The 20,261-nt window shown below is 37.5% G+C and overlaps 1 protein-coding gene and 1 long non-coding RNA gene across 2 annotated transcripts; both read left to right on the plus strand.

Moving 5' to 3' along the window:
- Window positions 1-7,981, plus strand: LOC139974908 (carbohydrate sulfotransferase 15-like). The gene is made up of 8 exons (XM_071982456.1): window positions 1-415; window positions 1,099-1,632; window positions 2,909-3,122; window positions 3,973-4,065; window positions 4,830-4,983; window positions 5,318-5,477; window positions 6,005-6,149; window positions 7,523-7,981. The coding sequence occupies exons 1-8, from the start codon at window positions 320-322 to the stop codon at window positions 7,702-7,704; spliced, it is 1,578 nt and encodes a 525-aa protein (XP_071838557.1). The 5' UTR covers window positions 1-319; the 3' UTR covers window positions 7,705-7,981.
- Window positions 7,982-8,166: 185 nt separating this feature from the next.
- On the plus strand, window positions 8,167-18,635 carry LOC139975187 (uncharacterized). The gene is made up of 2 exons (XR_011795680.1): window positions 8,167-13,783; window positions 16,104-18,635. It is a non-coding gene; the product is annotated as an uncharacterized lncRNA (long non-coding RNA).
- The last annotated feature ends 1,626 nt before the right edge of the window (window positions 18,636-20,261 follow it).

Here is a 20,261-nt window from a genome sequence, read left to right on the forward strand (position 1 = left end):
TACAAGCCTTTCTAAACTATCCTGTTTTTGATGATTTGTTCATTATCTTGTTTGAATCACATATTTTTCCAGCAACGTTATTATCTGATGGTGTGAAATATGATGAATATATAATAGCTGTTAATTGATTTTTATTGCTAATCACACTTTATAGGGAATGTCGGAGGCCTTCATATATATATCGATGAATGGCATCAATTCATTTATATACAACAATTACGTTGTGATTCTGTTTTGATACTCACTGCACAATAGTGTTTACATTATACGTGTTGATGAATAGGCTATACGTGAATGAATTACATATTGAAATATTAACATGGGTTATCGAGATGTTCTTAGATCATGGAAGGATACTTTTCAGGATCGTCTGTTAACGTTTACACTGAAACCAAAGCAAACCAGACGGGGTTTGGTAAGTAAAGTTATCTATACTGATGTAGACAGTAATTATATGCCAGCCTAACGTACAAATTTCCTGGATAGGTGGTATGTTGAAACATCTCCTACAGTCGCTAACACAGGTTAGTACAGTGATCTCACGAGTTAATCAAATAAAGTAAAATCATTTTTAACTTCTCTTTTTTCGTCAAGCTGAAAGAATTTAAAATTGTGAGTGATGTCATAGCCAAATTTTGAAGTGTACACTTTTAATTCCAAAAAGTAAGAATTCATTCTTTGAGAATGTCCAGAATAATCACTCATCTTGAGAAGTGAGAATTTCACTCTAACAACAACTGTTAATTGACTGTTAATTTATCTCTAAAACAAGGTGAGTGTTCTATGCTATAAGACCTATGTATTTGCTCATATTCCTTCTGAGAAGAAATATCATGAATTCGCCCTTCGAAAGAGTGACCATTCAGTGGACACTCTCAGAAAGTGAATTCTTACTTTTCGGAATTTGATTTCTTCTGATGTGATGTTATATAAGTATGAAAGGTTTCTTTTACAAAAATCTCAGCACGTAAAAGAAAGAAGAAAAACAAATGTTTGCAGTTTTCTTTATTTCTAGCAGATAAATCAATTTTGAATGCAAGAATAAATTAATGAGGTTATATAGATGCCACTCCCAATTAATATACCTTCTTTACACAGGTGAGAGGAAAAAGTCTAGTTATGTTATTATTTGTAGTTGTTATCTGTTCAGCAATTATAAACGTCTACCTCTTGACAAACTTTGGTAAGAAAAGAATTCTTTCGGACAAGGAATTGAACTCAAAAGAAATGCCATTGTTGTTAAAGAACCAAGAATTACCAGAGAAGGTGAAGTTTGTTGCTCTTGACGAAAACGAGGAACTACGTAGGATACGCCGATTGGCAAGGGAAATTCCCGGAAGGTTAGACGATGCTGGGAAAAGGGATATCGAAAAAGTTTACAAACCTGAACACATTCAACCAATTGCTAGTTCAAATGCAGTAGATTGGAAGAGGTACGATGAAAAACGTCGAAACAAACAGCCGGAAGATAAAAAAGCGCGTGATGACGTCATTGGTGAAAAGAAAAAAACAGTTGAAGGGACGGGAAAGAAATGGAGACTCTCTGTCGGAGAAGATGACGCCTCGAATAAGAAAATAAGGAAAACCAAACGAAAACCCGTTCCTGATGACTTGTATAAGTTAGCGCCAGATGTAAGTATATACATCAATAGCGAAATTGTGTAACTATACAATACACACACACACCGTACCCATAACAATAGAATTCTTTTGAGGACGTGGTGATTCTTTAGAAATCACATCCGAGGACATTCTTTTGTTAAAGTCCTCGGTCAGAAAACAAAACAAGTGCACGCACCCACCCACACAAGCACCCATCACCCACAAACGCACACACGCACGCACACACGCCTTTGAAAGCCTGTGGAAGGGGTCACTGGTTTCAGACCGTCATGGAAGAAAACTTTTACAACTATGATCTAAGTCTGCAGTGGTTATTGCTTAATTTTTTGCCTCAAAAGTTTGATTTAAGTATTCATTCGGTGAGTGATAATGCTATATAAAATAAGTACGGTAATAGCTCATCAAAATGGCTAAACGATGTGGTCATGAGGGTACTGTCGTAGTTACGAGAGGAGAAGGGGAGGGGAAGGGGGAAGGGTAATCACCAGTCCGCACCCCCTAAAGCGTTCAGTGGATATGCAGAGAAAATGACGTAGGCCTATATACATGTACACATGGGCGGCGATCCGTACTTCCGAGTGGGGGGATATGACCTTGTTGACTATCTAAGCGTAGCGCCACCATGGGTTGGCGCGAAGCGTACACGAAAATTTTGGGATTTACAAACCCTCTAGACGGCCGGAAACGGCACTTCCCGAGGTTTCCAAGCGGCATATACCCAACTTTAAAATAGGGATATCATGTCCGAAATATCTCATAATCAGGATCCAAAATACTTTTTTATTTTTTATTTCGGGTGTTATTTTGGGAAAATTGCCCCTGTCAATCTTGTTTCAGGCGCTACGTTAGAATGTTCGAGAGCTCTTTTATATTATTCGATGAAGAAAATGGCCTCATGCAGGCTATTATTTATTTGAAAAGATCGCACTGCGTTTATGGTAGGCGAGAAATGAAGCGAAAAAAGAGCCGTACATTCACGATGATGCATATAAAGGCATGAAAATATTCTTATCCCTGGCATTTGGTGGGGGGTATGGTGTATTACATCCCCTCCACCCATTTTCATGGGGGGATATATCCCCCTTCCCCCCCAGGATCGCCGCCCATGCATGTACACTCAACATACCATCCTTCCTACCCTCACCAACCCCAACCTCCACCCCCCCCCCCCTCCCACCCCACCGAACAAAGTAGACCACTCAATCCCAACCACCCCACCGTCGGAAATGCTATTTGCTTTCAAGCTTTACTATAAAAACGTGATTTTTTCGTTTGTTTAATTCAGATTTTTGACTCCGTTCCGATGAAGTTTGATGAAGGTCTGCGGAATCCATGTTGGAAGAATGATTCGAAGGACTTTCCTCTTCGTTGTTTACCATATTTCTTTGTTCTGGGAATGCCAAAATGTGGTACGTCCGATTTATGGAATAAGCTTATTCAGCATCCCCAAATAGTACCAGTGTTAAAGGAGCCACACTGGTGGACTAGGAGACGATTATGTAAGTATATCAAAGTATTATTATAGTCATTAAAGAACAAAGCAAAAACTGAAATCTTTATCATTTAAATATAAGTTTAAAATTTGAAAAGTTTGAAAACAAAATAAAGCTTTCAAATATTTTAAATTTCTAAATAAAATATATATATGAACTATTAAAAGAATTGTGGAACTAAGAAAAGTCATTTTGATTAATTTCAAAATTTAATTTTGAATCGATTTGGTGGAACGTCAGACTTCATTTGGGAAGCTTTAAGCAACAAAATGAGGATAGAAATTGGAGAGGTAGAGGAGGGTGAGAAGGGAGGGGACGGGAAGGAGGTAAGGGAGGGACTCGGGGGCCGGGAAGACATGTATACGAAGTAGTACTTTTGGATACGAATTTCTTTGATCTGAAGCAGTGAGATCATAATAACTTCTATTCTTCAAAGACGTTGATAAGTTATATAGAGTGGCATGCCTGATGAAGAACTAATAGCTGAAGGGCAAATTTATAGCCTTATAAGGTCAAGAGAGAGAGACATATCTGGGAGCTAATGTATGGAATATGTTTGATAAATAACTTTAAATTGACCTGATGGTGGCCATGCTTAATTATGTGAGCTGGATGAAGATATCTTCTTTTTGAATGTTGTTATATATGTTATATATATATATATATATATATATATATATATATATATATATATATATATATCTAAATATTGCCGCAGTCGAAAAGTCATTAATATTTTAAGGTAGGGTGGGGCGTGAGTAAGCAAACAAATGATGGAAAAATACATTATGATATTATTTGATTATTTGCTGCAGTATAGCTTTATAAATATCGTTTCTTTTCCTTGTTGAAATAGGTCTTCCTGCACAAGGAGCATTTTCTGACTATATGAGTTGGGCGCAACCATTTTTAGACGAGGTACAGCAAGGGCATCAGAATATCGTTTACGGTAATAAAGATATATTTACATCACACTTATTCCAAATATTGGTTATCAACTTATCATGTTACAAAACTAAATTTATCAACAAATTTTGAGTCTCGATATAAGCCACTAGAAATTTTCCGTCCCGTTAAACTGATTTGTATTTCAACTGGATATAACATATGACAATTAATGATATTACAAATCATCCATTCTATTCTCATATGCAGGCAACATAGACCAGTGGCTCCTTTTATCCCTTAAAAAAATATTCCGGTAGCTGAAGTGGCCGATTGCTTCATAAAAATACTGGAATTTGTCCACATCTTTAGACCCAAACAACATCCTAATAGCATTTTGTATGGCGAAGATAAAGATCATTTGAATTTGATTTTGTGAATAATGCATTTGGCAACACTGCAAAGTGAATGATACCACCACGGCAATTTCGGCTGCAACTATTTTTTCCCTTTCAAAATAGTTATAGTATAATCCAGAGTAAGCCAGCCAAAATTCAATCAACCATATATTCAGATGGATACAAGATTCCGTGTACTGTGATGCAGTTTTCAACTAACAATGTGCAATATTGTCTTCTCTACATAAGTGTCACATTGTCTGACATTGGAATACCCCTTGAAATATTTTATAAAAGTATGGAAGCTTCGAGACACGCTGCAGACTCCCTTTGGATATTTTTTCCATTTTTAATCACCACGTGTTATAATTGGCAACAGAGCAGATGGACATACAACCCATTACTTGATTAAATGATTTTTACTTCATAGGAGATGCGTCCGCGTCTACACTTTGGGATAACAACTTTTGGCGGAATTTTTTCCCATCCAATACTTCAGAGCCACCGTATGTTCTTGCTGATATAATCAGAGAGTTGTTGCCAGATGCTAAACTTATCGTTATGCTACGTGATCCAGTATCAAGGTACTGCGTTCTCTTTTAATTGGATTCAGTTGTGAGGGGGTCTACATCCCCATCTCACCCTCCCCCACCCCCTCCTTTCCAACTGCGAACAAACAAACCAAAATTAAAAAGAATAGTTATAAGAACAACCTTTGGGTTTCTACCTGGGAGAGAATGGGAAAGAAATACGTTATTAAAGAGATAACCGCCAACTAAAATGGATGAACAAAAAAGAACTTGTAGAGCTCGATGGAGATTCTCTTCATATAAATTGCTTACATTTTTATTCTCATTATGTTGGCAAAAATAGACTTTTTTCCCCCCATTATTAGTCCTTTTCTTGCACCCACTATAGATTGTACTCTGATTATTTGTACTTGAGTAACCGAAGCATAGTCTCAGCGACTGATTTCCACCAGAAGGTCCTACAATCTATTAAATCATTCGAAGATTGCCAACGGATCAAACCTTTCCGAGCCTGCATCTATGAACAACAATCTCTAGATGAATACGTGGTAAATCATATTTTATCTGTACTTTTTTTAATGATGTATACAGCTTTACTATTCTTTAATAACACTGTTATTTAATATACACTATTAAACGTTGGGTTAAAGGTTTTTACTCAACACTATAGGTACGTATGTATTCACACACATGTCGGTAAATGTTACCCCAAAACAAATAAAATGCAAACAGGTTTAATGTTAACGTATCACTTTTTGCCAATTAACTATGACGGAATCAGAAGTTGGGAAAATAGAAGGCGTCTGACATTAATTGCTTGGCTGGATTCGTTGTTTAGCACCTTTAAGCTGTCGTAATCTAACCAGTTTGGGGCAAACCTTTTTCTGCTTGATTAAGTGACAAAAACCACTTCATGACTTGCTAAAGTGCTGAGATATGGTGTAAATGTTATACGTGTATATATCTAGAAGCTTCATGAGGGGGGGGGGGGGTATACTTATTATAGTCAGACGGAAATTATACGAACCAAAACTAACCAATTTTATTATCCATCTTTTTGCAATCTGCATTTCAGAGATTGTTAATTGGCCTATATTCTCCATTTATTCGAGAGTGGGTGAGACTTTATCCGATAGATCAATTTGCATTTATTGAACTGACAGAATGGAATAATAATTGCAAGGATATACTTCCTATACTGTTTGCCTTCCTACAATTGGGTAAGTATAGTACATAGTGTATATATAGATGTAACAGATATTATTAACGTCAAAAATACACACGTCGAACAACTAACCAGAAAATTTTATAAATGAGAACTTTGGTCAATTTCACTTCACCCATCACGGTCATTATGGTGTGATACCATTTTGTGTATATTGCTTCATAGTCTAACATTTCTAATTCGATCGTCGCTTCTAAAAAGGAGCTAGAGCATATATAGATATAGAGAAGTTTTCAACTGACATTTCTAAACGTATACCATGACAGCTGATGGCTGGAGGTATCTATCATAGCACATTCAATGTTACGCATTATGACCGTTCAGAGTTTCGATTAGAAGATGGAAAGTTAAAATCATGGTACTTTCCTATACCATTGTGCACCACTCCTCTAAATTTCTGAATATCTAAATCAATCATGCAATCTTGATTTTTGTTTATAGTTTTTACACAATCAGTATATATTATATTTCATATTCTTCAATATCCACTCAGCATCATAAAATATAGTATCGATTGAACTTTATTAACAATTTCACTTTAAAAGTCGAAATTTTGAGATTCAATTTTGGAAATTCGTTGTAAAAAGGTCCATTATAGCTTTTATATCAAATCTCTTACTTCGAATTGATTGTATTTCATATTCTCTACCGTCCACTTCTCCCCCCCCCTTCCCCAAATTTTCTAGGTTTCATAAACAACTGATCAGTATAGATCAGGGTTGTCCAACCTTTTGCAGAGGAGGGCCACATGGAATGATTATGATGAAGGAGGGGGGCGCATGAACCCTACGCTCGATTTTTCGATTTTTTGCGCGAAGCCCAAGGCAACAAAATGTGAGCACTGCGCGCGGAGCACACTGATTTATTTTCCTTCCTGATAAAACAGATGAATAAAGTCCAGCCGGCACCCCTCCCCTCCCCTCCGCTGAGAGAGTGTCACACAAACTGACCTGTATGCAGTTTTTTGGACCCAGAAGGTTCGAATGATTGATTATATAACTTCAAATTGTTATCAATAAATCTGCTCACTAAATTTCACACCGTAGAGCATCTCTGGCGGGCCGGACGCAACCCTGCGGCGGGCCGGACTGTGGCCCGCGGGCCGTAGGTTGGACAACCCTGGTATAGATGCTCCGAACGTTGTTATTTTTTGTCAATGTGTGCTCTATCTATCGTGGAAGGAATATAGTGTATATATAAGAATCTATAAGAATCCAGATACTGTACTAAACACGCGTTTGTCATGACCACTGTCCCCTTAGATGACAACGAAATAAGTATACGTTTAATATTATAAGAGCTTTTTGATATGAATCAAGTTTCTTAATCTTGAGTGAATTTTGCGCTGTACTTATCTTTTCTTTTCAGATTCACTGGCAGCAGAGAAAATAGAAGAAATTTGCTCACTACCTCATGTAAATAACAACATTTCCTTTAGAAACAAAATTGGAGATATGTTACCGGAAACTCGACAAGTTTTATGGAAATTTTACAAACCATTTAACGAAGACTTGTTTAAGATCTTAGGGGCCGAAAGCTTCAGTTGGTGACCCATCAATGGTTTTAAATTAGAAATAAGTTGGTTAAGGTAATGTACATATGGACGAACATGAAGAAAACGTGAAGAAATGATAATGCATTTTACACGTATATAATCCGATCGAGTTCATTGTAATTCTTTGTATTAAAGTCAACAACCAGGGAATGTTGCAGAGGAGTAAATCGGGAGGCCTACAAACATCGAGGGACGGTGGGAGACATACTTCGAATGCAGGGTGGGGGGGGGGGCAAACCACAAATTTACCTCAAACATTTCCCAGCAAACTAGATTCTCTTTGCAGTCCGTATATAACAAAAGGGCACATATATATATATATATATATATATATATATATATATATATATATATATATATGTATATGTATATATATATATATATATATATGTATATATATATATATACTATATATATATATATATATAGTATATATTTATGAAAAGGGTTCTTTTTACATTGATCTGTGTGTGGGGGGACCTTCTCCTGGTTCCCCCGGGCTGCGAATATTTTTTCCCAAACTGAACTGACACTGATATTATATCCTCGATTCTGATTGGCTCTCAGCGAGCACGTGATATACTTTAATATTCAACATGGATCCCTCGATAATCTGTCGATATCAGTATGATATTTACATTAGCAACTTTCCAGAACTTTTGGTAGGTATATATGAACGAAAGTATATAGTGTTCTTAATACAATGAAGCAACTATTCCCAACTACTGCGCCCATTAAAGGCAGTCCTCGATCGTTTGTTTACTCGCTTGACTCCGCTCTACACAACACATGTGATGTAGCCTATTGTACTGTGTATAGTATACAAAACAATAAAACACAGTGCATTTCTAATTGTATACATGTAGCCGATGTACATATGTACGAGGTGTTTGTGTACATTCGAAGTTGCGATACTTTTAGTTTTATCATCATAAATTCAAAATGTATTCAGTCAATGCATCATGGTAGGCCTAGTCGAATATGCAGTGGCCATGAAGACGGCGAGCGAGTGTGTGCCAGCCAGTGAGTGTATACAAAAAAGGCATTTGACGATATGGCTGTCTTTTGACTTGTTAACTAGTTGTATATAGCCTTATAACCTATACGTACGGAAACACAGATGTTTACCGGCACCATTAGACGTTCTTGTACACGGTGACCTAGTAGGCCTGCATTAACCGTATATACGTATTCGTATTAGTTCGAGATCTCAAATTCACTAATATAGGCCCTACCGCCTTTACAGTAGCTCTCGATAACTGGAAAGCCTCACATTTTATCTACATGTATTGGCACACTTAGGCCTACAGACTTTAACTTAGCCTGTATAAGGCATAAACACGTATTTTTGGCATGATGCGGCCCATGAGGATTGGTATGATCAACACTAACAGTGTCACATACATTCATTGATAAACGCAGACTACCATTCCGGTTTTGATCAGCCAATCAGAATCGAGGAAATAATTTCAGTGTCAGTTCAGTTTGGGAAAAAAATATTCGCCCCGGGCTAATATATCCCGCATACTGGTTTAGAACCATGTTTCAATATTTGGTTGCAAACTCTATATTCTCGAAGGTGACCCTTTTCTGCCAGATAAACCCTCCATTAACCCCAAAACGGATTATATTAGATGCTCTGTAAATGTCCTCGTGGCACAAGTTCTCCAAAGGTTTACATTCCTGTTCAGATAATTATTATCGACTTTTAGTACATTTTGAGAATGTTCACTTTAGCTGACATTTTTAAAGTAATTTTTTTTGTAAGAATGATTTGTATATTTTACAGGAATACAGCTAAAATTTCAGGCCAATTTATACGTTGATGATGTCGTTCTCTGTGTCGTTTGCCAGATGCTTAAATTCAAACAACTTCATGAAACGTTATAAAAATCATAATTATAAGTAAACGTGATCGTTTCATCTAGTTCAAAATATTTAAAGTTAGCTTTTACAATCCTGACCTGTAATCAACTTCAACCATTCACTGTCGCATAACTGCTCACCTTGCATTTTACAACATTTCAAGTCAGTACTATTTTATTTGAAGTACAGATGTTTCTTCAGCGAAATTGTTGGCTGAATCACTTTCTGCATGTTACGAAAAGCTTTAGACAGTGCTTTGATTGCAGTTGTAACATCAGCTCTTGTAGTTTGAGTTCCATGTTTATTGTTTGCTTTTTGTTTTATTTAGCATATGACAATGTTAACTAATAGTCAGCATTTGCAGGTGAATTGTAAATAATGTTTTTCGATCAGGAGTTTTACACCCATGCATTTTTTAAAAGTTGTAAGGTTAAATGTATTTGATGATGAGGAACCACTCCTTTAGACTAATGAAGGAAAATTGGAAATATATAGATAGGGTGATTCTGTGGCTTACTCCTCTAAATGGCAACGTTATATACGTTAAATCATTTCATCGTCTTTCAACAGCGCATGTGTAGTAGTTTCTGGTCATGTCACGTGACAAAAACCGATGCATCTATCCCATTTATATAATTCTGTCTAACGCAGGAAAATAATACAAAATATTTCCTCTCATGTTTTTTTGTTTAACATTAAATCGTATCATATATTCAGGCTTGCAGTATATTCAGGGGCGTATCCAAGATTTTCTAACCCGGGGGGCGCGAATTACTATCTAAGCGGAGCGCCACCATCGGTTGGCGCGCAGCGTACCAGAAAATTTCTGGTTTTGATACCCCCCCCCCCCCCCCCCAGATCACCGGAAATGGCACATCTCGGGCTTGACAATGACCAACCAGATGTACACTTTTGCCTGAGAACCAAGTATTTTCCAATAGTTTTTTTTTCATCCATAATCTTTTTGAAGATTTGTCAACAGTCACACATCATGTTCGACCTCATCGCATCTCCTGTGGGTCATCATTTATTTGTTCAGAATTTGAAAATTCACATTTCTCGTGAAATAAATTCACTTTAAAACATACACAAAAAGTTGCACAAATTTTCATCTATGGACAACCAATATAAAAAACCTCCTTCAACCCCTAACAGGGTCAAAATTGCACGAGTGGAGGGAAGTATGTTTAAAAATGATAGTCAGGGAATTTTCGAAAATTCAGACACAGTTAAGTTGTTGGTGCATAGGCGCTGATCAGTCTTGGATAATGGTGGGGGCGCGTGTCTGTTCTCTGATACATATCTAAGCGGAGCGCGACCACGGGTTCGCGCGTAGCGTGCAAGATTTTTTTTGGGCAAATATACCTCCCAGATCGCCGGAAATAACACTTCCCAGACCCAATGATGCTCCCAAACCTCCTTAAGTTTTAAATCTCATGGGTTAGAAATTTAGTTTGGGGAAATACATGGGCGTCTGCAGAAAAAAAATCAGGGGACAGATAATCCAAGTAGACTTTTGTATACGATGGGTCTGGGGTCCTCTCCCAGAAAACAATTATACACTGCCGCAAATGCGATAACCGTCCTATATTTAACAACTGTGGATAAATATAATAAAATGAGAACTGGACGTGAAGCTAGCTCAAATTGGCAACACATAGTGTGAGTTGTTAACGATTGTTTTGTTCGCACTCAGTCCGTTTGCTGACCACAAAGGAAAAATGGAAACGTCAAAAAATGGAGTTGTCGGTGTAAGGGGTAGGCTGAGGCGCACGACCCTTCCGAAATCCGAAATCTGCCACTGGCTACCCTGTGTATATAATAGGAATCAGCGCTGTAATAATTTCACTGTTCCTCTCTTCCCGGTGTCTTGGCGTTTTTTCTTCTGCTCCCTCCTTTTCTCCTTTTCTCTCTTTCTTCTTTTTCTTTTCCCTTCCTTTCTCCTCTTCCCCCCCTCTTTTTCCCCTTTTTTCTTCTCTCTTTTTTTCTCCTCTTTTTCTTACCCGGGGGGCGAGCGCCCCCAACGCCCCCCTGGATACGCGCCTGATATTCACCCAGATAGCCTGATATTCTCATCTACGGTTTGCGCATGTGCAGTCCATGCATGGAACGACATGAATTATATTCCGTTTAAGTCATAGCTACACAGTGGCGGAGCTAGGGGTATTGGTCAGGGGGCGAGAATGGTCTGTAGGGCGCTTTCGACACAATCTAAGCGGAGCGCCACCGCGGGTTGGCGCGGAGCGTACAAAAAAAATTGAGTAAAGATACTCCCTAGATCGCCGGAAATGACCCTTTCCGGGCCTTGCTAATTTGCAGATAAACGAAGAATAAATATTTGCACATCCAGATGGTTTATATTAAGGCATTTTGTGATATCAGAGATGAAACAAGTATAGGCCTATGGTGCTTTTTACGTGACCCGCCCTGGTGCCATATAGGCCTATGGTATCCCGTTACACACGTTCTGAACAACCTACTGAACAGTCAACACACTGATCATGGAGCGGCGTGTAACCAGGGATTTGTTATGTAACAACTCCCTGGTGTAACCAGGGAGCTGCTAGAGTAGCAGCTCCCAGGTATAGCGTACACTGCATGCCGACTTAGTTTGGTGTTACTAATATTTCAGCCACAGCGCGTGGTGTATCGTCTAACAATAGATCGAAACCCCCGTACATTTCTTGGAAATAGTTTCGTACAATGGAAGTGCCGATAAATTAAAGACCGCCGTTAGAGCATTTTGTCAGAAAATTACACCAACAAAATGTGACAAATGTCAATAGGTAGATGAGAGCGCAATAAAAAAGTCAATAATAGCGAATACGTAAAAAGTGGTAAAAAGCTGAAAAGGGCGCCAGCAGTCCATTTGAGTCCGTCAGGGGGGGGGGGCATTCGCCCCCCCCCTGACTATATGGACGCTCCGCCACTGTAGCTACATACGTAATGGAAAACGCTTCCATGATATTCTAGCTGTTTTCTTGAAATTGTGCATTCGTGCACTACAAATGAAATTGTGTATTGTGAATGACATGTAAACCTAAACCGGTACATCTCATTAAGATGAACCAATCCAACTAAACCCTTCGCATTTTAAGTAAGCTTTCTCACATACGCGTCTAATTGTGTCATCTCAATTCGTGAATTGTTTATCCAAGATATTGAACAAATTCATCTTGGATCCCCGTTAAACAATCAGTTCAAGTGCTGCAAGATTGATCAATATAGCAGGTATAAAATAACACATCGGGAAAATAACCAAAGTATAGGACAATATAGGCACCATACCCTCACCCCACATTTCTTCCTTCCTCCATAGCATAAAGAATTCGGGGACCTCCAGATACCGTTTCCTTTTGACAAGATGAACGACTACGTATATACGTCATATGCAATTCTGAAAGTTGAAAATTCAGTATTTTATGATATGAGAGTGTTTAATACAGGACGTGAAATCTGTCGAGTTTTAATGTTGTCTATTTATACTAATTGTACTAATTATTTCAAATTTAGTTGCAAAAATCACGTTTTGAATGTGTGTGCAAGTGTGTCTGTGTGTTTTGTCGAAGCAGCTTCATGAAATTCAGTGTTTTAATGTTAATACTATAACATAGCGCCATGCCAATCTGTTTTATACTAAATACAAAGCAAACAAGTTTAGTTATTTCTATTTCCGCTTGTTGGTGACTTTCTGCGTCAAAAGAAATAATTAATCTTCAACACTGGATCCGGATAGGTTGTTTTACGCCCTATACGCCTGCATCATGATATTGTGCTAATATTTATACAATCGGAAGCAGCCCTGTCACCTGTTATGTTATATTTCTCATGATATTTATACAAAAGTGCCTGTCTCAAATCCACCTGCTGATAATTGTAGTCCGTGGGGTTACAGGAAAAACGCCAACGTTATAAGGTTCCGTGATAAACATGTTAAGATTTGGCTCGATTTCATTGGATAAACTATTAATTACGTCATCATCGAGTGTGTTGCTTGCTTTGTGATGGTGCAATCATTTTTACTCTGTCACTACATTGTCACGTCATAACAACTTTGGAACTGCACAACGCAAGTGCCAACTAAGATTATTCTAAACTGACCGTTGGCCTTCCATACGATTGAATATGTCGGGACGATTTGCTGTGACTATCTTACTGGTATTCGCAACGGTTGCTTATTGTGAAGTCAAGGGACAACAATCATTTAGGTCAGTATGTACTTTAACATCTCAAGCAGGTTATAACATTATATCTCAAGCACAAGAGTTTAACATTGTCGATGAATTTGAAAAATTACCAAAAGTATAACATGTCGAGAAGAAAATAAAAAATATCGAAAGTTTGCAGTGTTTCGTCAAAACTTGTAACTGATATTAACCGGGGAAAAAAAACGGGGCCTGTTTTTGTTCTTTTGTCAAATGAAATACTATTTCCCTTATACAGCCTTATAGTCACAATTTATTTTCAAAAATATCGAAAGGTTGCAGTTTTTGTCAAAACTAGTATAATATTAACCGAAAAAAAGCGGTGCCTGTTTTTGGCTTTCTTGTTTGTCAAATTAAATATTATTTCCCTTATAGAGTTTTAAAGTCACAATTTATTTTCAAAAATATCGAAAGGTTGCCGTTTTTGTCAAAACTTGTATAGTATTAACCGATAAAAGCGGGGTCTGTATAAAGTTATTGGCACCAATCTTGCGTGCACCTACTGCACCTAATATTATACCTAACCTTTAGCCTAAATATGCTTCAGAATGCAGTATTTCACGTCTAATTTTTTTTGTAGAGGGAGAGAACCCCTAGTGTAACCACCACCTGACCCTTACCACAATAGGAACCGTCTACCACGAACACAGTATCACTCCCCCTCCATTTTAAATCCTGGATCCGCCACTGTATAGTACTAAATTACAAACAAACAAATAAAACCTTAACTTGAAATCGGCCTCGAATTTGATTAGTTTGACTCAAATTGCATGCAGTTCAGTTCGGCTATATACTTAAAATCAAGTGCTATCGTTAGTTAGCCACGTCATTTACTTAGTGTGAGATTAGATTCCCGTACTTCAATGAAGATAACATGTGTTGCTTCAATCTGCTCAGATTTTAATAATCTGGTTCCATTTTGGTCACTTTTTTGGTATTATTAGGGATTATTTTTCCTAATTTTTGATAGTTTGTATCCGCATATTTTATATAAATTTACTAATAAAACTACGTACGGGGTACCAAATGCAGAAACAGCTACACTGTACCACTTCGTTGTAAAAAATAAATCAAACAATATATTTTGCGGAGTAATTTCTCATAGCTTACTTCAGTTACAATTCCATAGTTGTAAAGTGAGAAGTGTTAATAGATCAGAACTTATAGAAACCCATTTTCATAGTAGGCTAGAAATACTGGTATCAAAAGCATGCTTGCTACAATGTACTAATCTGGTTACATATGGCAGAGGAAAAATATCGGTTGAAAAACTCAAAATCATGAACGATTAAATTTTTAAAAAGTTACACTTTCGAATGGGCGTTTATTTTGGAAGCAATTGATGCAGTACGTCGTCAGTAGATACGCGGCACTGGACTATGTTTCATACGCAGTGACACATACGTCTGTGCATCAAACCCGCACTTGGATATGTTTATAACATACACAGGAACGGAATATATAGTGGCATATGCATCCCGGTACAAACAGACCAACATATACGGTGACACACCCGTCTATATATGCATGTTTCAAAATCTGTAGAGGGGTTGCGACATTTGGTGGAGAGAGATTGATGTTTTGAGCAAAAGACCATTTCCAATGTAAGACAAACTATTCATTCGATGTTAGTTTAGTTTAGTTTAGTAAATTAAACTAATCTTGAAAATCAGTCCTTAGGAACATAACCTTCAATCATCGTCAAATTTACTCAAAAACCAATGACAGTGGAACGCAGAAATAGTGTGTAAAAGTCTACGGATGGATTGAATCCGGTCCAGAAGTATTAGAAACATTTAGACGACGCAGCTCCTTTAAGACAACCTCATCCGAAAATAAGACCGTATCCAGTGTAGGCCTATCACCCCCCCCCCCCCTGAAAATCTGGAATACTACTCATATCTTCCCTTGTAAAAACCGACACAAAATAGTTGTTCAAAAGATCTGAAAGATCCTGACTATCATTAACTATATTATCAGCCCGTGGAGCCCTAAGAGAAACAATTGTATCTTTTACTTTCTACTTTGACCTGACATAAGAAAAGAAGGCCTTTGGGTTATCCTTAATTTTTCGGGCAATGCTATTTTCGAAATTCAAGTAATATGCAAAATGCATTCTACCTTCAGCTGATGAATTTTAAACTTGGCCAAAAGAGATTCAGATTTAGTCCTCCTAAACAACTTCCACATTCTACGTTTTTGCCTAATTGCACATCTAACTTTCTTATTCATCCAGTGAGGCATACTGCTTTTACGACGACGATTCTTCCACGGAACATGATTTTCCATGTTATCAACTTACATATTTTTTTTCTCCGTTTAGATGTTGGTGTGAGGTGTTCGATGCGAGAAAGACACCGATCCCGACAACAGTCACTCACAGAATGGTCTTGTACGAGATTGAAGATGATAGCCTAACATCAACAGATTGTCAGCAATTCTCGATCGAGTGTATGGATAAATGCACCAATAAATTGCAAGAGACATTCCACGCAACACAACTCGGAACCAGGCACGATCCTCGATTTCAGTTGGGTATATATCTCTGTAATCTCGCAGGAGTAGGAATTCCGGCCACCTCTCCCAGGCAAACCTTTCTACAGACCAAGGTTCCCGAATGTGAAGACGCGGGCATTTTTAACTTCATTAAGTTGGGCGATCTATGTTGTTTCAAATGTATTAACGAGCAGAACGTGCTGGAGATTACATACAACCCGGATTGTGACCCGTATAAGTACCCAAAGGGTCGGTGTGACATATAAACCCTTCTCTGTGACGTCATCCTGTGGTCGTAGTTTCCTGATTTCCATGTTATCGTAAACAAATTTGTTTTCTCTACTTCTTCAATGCCTTTTATCCATAAAATAAAAAAATCAATTAATTTCATAACCCCCAACAAAATGTAAAGAACGTCAAGGTTGCTTTTAAAGGTGGAGTATAGCTTATCTTACCTCATTTATATCTCTGAATCTAGTAAAAAAAAAAGTAATAATAATATATAGCAACAGAATTTTTCATTTCGTATATTCCTTAAATTAAACTTAAATTATTTTGTTAGCGTACAATAAAACAGACAATAGTTTTAAAGTTAATCAGTATCGGCCCCGATATATTTCTAATTTGATGAAGTTGGCAGGCATTTCTGACCATCCAGATTATATGTAGACATTAATGAGTGTTTGTGTTACACAAATGTTTACCTCAGTGAGGTGAATTGCTTGCAAGTTGGTATTCAAAAGTTTACTAAAAGCTCGACGGCATGAGCAGTTATTATTTGACTATCTTGCATATCTGAAGGCAACGCTGGTGACCTTGTTGAATTTTCATATTACAGGTACCGGGATGTGGGGGTGGGGGAGACGGACGGGACATAGCCACCAAAACTTTTTGACAGAAATTATTTTCACTCTTGTGTGGTGTCGTCAAAGTTGGCAATTACAACACCAGTGAACATATTTCTGACTTCCCCCCCACCCGCCCCCCCCCCACAATTCCAATCTCAAAATGATCTCCTGCACGGTCAGTTACTTGTATAACCCCTTTAATCCTTTACTTGTCAGAGATCTTTTCTTCAGTGAAACGATAAGTGATAATATCACTTATCGTTTCACTGAAGAAAAGATGTCACTGATATATTCTCACTTTATATCTAGTATTGGCTTCGTGGATAAAGTATCAAAAGGAGTATATACGGTTGGAAATTGTCAACAAATTTGACTACACTAAAATATTTTTTTCATTTCATTTGGGGGGGGGGGGTTATGAAAGGTTGCGGTATAACTGATGAATACATCATGCTACGTTACAGCTGCGGGGTAGTCAATTCAGTAGGCTATTATAGATCGGTACGGGCCAAATTGGATTTACAGATGATACGTCATCTATAAATCCAATTTGGTAACAAAATGCAGGATGGGATTGGGGGCGAGGCGGGGGGAGGGGGGATAGGGTGTTTGTCTATTCACCCTCCGTAATAAATAGTTGAACCGTTATGATTAAACATCGCGAGTAGTTCATTTCTTCCTTCAGTGGTCAGTGAGTATATGAGGGACCAAATTTATAAAAAACAACCAAATCTTAAAGAAGTCGCTTTCCTTTTTTGGTGGAAAATCAATTGAATTTTAACAAAAATTAAGTAAATTAAAAAGTGTTGAAGGTTGATCCATTTAGAATAATAAAACGTTTAACACGCTGAAAGTCTGGTTGACGCTTTTTTTTACAGAAGCATATATAAACATCTCATTAGTATATACCCAAAAATGGGTATTGTGATATTTCACGATGCGTTATCCCGTGTAGCCAAGGAAGTCATGTGATACATTAGTATCTCTTTTAATAGGGACGTCATGAGATTTCACAATATTCGATTAGTTCCATGGTATATTTCATGGTACATGTAATCAAGTTTTTAGTGTAAAAACGACATTCAATGGATTTTGTCGAAAACATGTTAAAAAGATCTTTACCTTCTATGTATTAACATTAATAAATTAACATCCGTGTAGTTTTATTTTATTTTATTTTATTTTTTTATTTATTTATTTTTTTGAGGGGAAGGGGGTAGAGGGTTACAATCATTCTTCTTAATTCTTGGCAATGATTTCAAACAATTCAGAATCAGGTAAAACGTGAATGCGTCACTTATACTTTACCAAAAAGTAAAATATATTTTAAACAATTACAACTGGATAAAGTTTAATTCTATATGCTGAAGTATACTATTATAAAGTGATTTTATCATGTTAATAATTGTTAAACTGTAGTCTATACTTACTAAAATTATTTTGCGTAAATAAAAACAAGAAGTTATTTTCTGTAAACGTGTAAATGTAAAATAACAAATTTGTGTAATTAATCAATCACATTCTGTTTTTATTCTGTTGTTCATCTGTATAGCAGAAAGAGACGCGGACAATATCATATGGACTTACTATTACGGTTTGATACGCGCGGTTACGAGGAAAATTGGGTTAACCCAATCTCAACCCCAAAATAAGCTCCTGAATGTTTCGCTTAAATGATGTGCAATGAATTGCGCAATTTCGTCCCTTTAAGAGGGTTACGAACAGACTTTCGGGTAGAATGTTTTCCGTTGTACCCCTTCTAAACCCTATAAGCAAAAACATTCTCCTGCTATACCAAGGACCCCTGACACAGAGAAGTCGGGGGGGGGGGTTCAAGCCAATGTTCAGTGGTGTTAATTGCTATATGTGATGGTATATACCACTCTTGCGCGTGAAATTTATTGTTGTGACAATCATCATTAGCAGGGGACATTCCCTAGCAACCGTCCCCGGGTGTCGGGTTACAGGTATAGCCAATCTATGCTCCAATGAATGATCCATGGAAGTCATTTGCCATTCAAATAACTTGACGGCGAAACGTTTACAAGGCCGCAAGTAGACGAGGGACACCCCCCCCCCCCACACACCAACCCATACATCTCCACAAAATAAAAAGAGGCCGAATATGATTATTAAGAGTATAGTTTTGAAATAAAATCTTGTGCCCACTGTGTTTGCGGTTTTAAATTAAAATGATTCATTGATGGCATGACGTACCCGTACTCAATTGATCTTCAACTTGTGGAAACATATTTTATAACGTGGCTCAAAATTTAGAGAAACTGTTTTTTTTCCAAGTCTGCCGTTAACTAACGTAAACATTGTAACATTAGGAGGTATATCCATAAATCGTATAGATGTACACAGCTGGTAGATTGATTTTTGTTTATCTATTGATCTTTATTGACAAATGTCAACCGTATGATGATTCAGTGCTTATGATGGCCATTATTAATGGATATATACAGGGTGTGTTCAGCAGGTGTATTTACATAATTACGTCTGGATTTGGCTTTCTACTGCAAGAGTTTCGAAAATTCAAGCCGTTTGCTATACTTTATGTATATATTACGTTCTCCTTCCAATGTATACGCTACTATATATATAGGCTATACAGTACATGTTCTATATGCCTAGTATAAACACGTAGGCCCATATGAAAATATTGGATTCGCAGGCATTATTTGACAGTGATATTGATACAAAACTTGTCCATTGTGTGACTCTCTGCCAAGAGTACTAATGTCATTTTCTGCGCGAAACAATAATTACAAAAGACCCGTCTGATATCAACGTAGCCATTTCAAACCAGTCGACTCCTGCCCCTCCCTCTCCCCTACCATCCCCTCCCCTTCCCTTCCCTCCCCTCGCTTGCCCGTGTATTTGGAAAATTAATTCTCGAGTTATTTCTTTCAGACATCATTTAAAATGCCTACTTCAAAAGTGTCTATCAAGACGTGTAACCAGTTTACCTTTTCCAATTATCGGAGTGGAGGGACTGGAATGGGAGGGGAAGAGGCTGGGTTATTATTGTTACTGTCTCTACTCTCCCTTTGACACTTCTTGCTTTTACTTCATTGTGTTTGTTATGAAGTATGTGATAAAGAACAACAAATAAAATGGACTGAACGTATGCT

Source organism: Apostichopus japonicus, chromosome 10, assembly GCF_037975245.1.
Source record: "Apostichopus japonicus isolate 1M-3 chromosome 10, ASM3797524v1, whole genome shotgun sequence".
Taxonomy (NCBI): Eukaryota; Metazoa; Echinodermata; class Holothuroidea; order Aspidochirotida; family Stichopodidae; genus Apostichopus; species Apostichopus japonicus.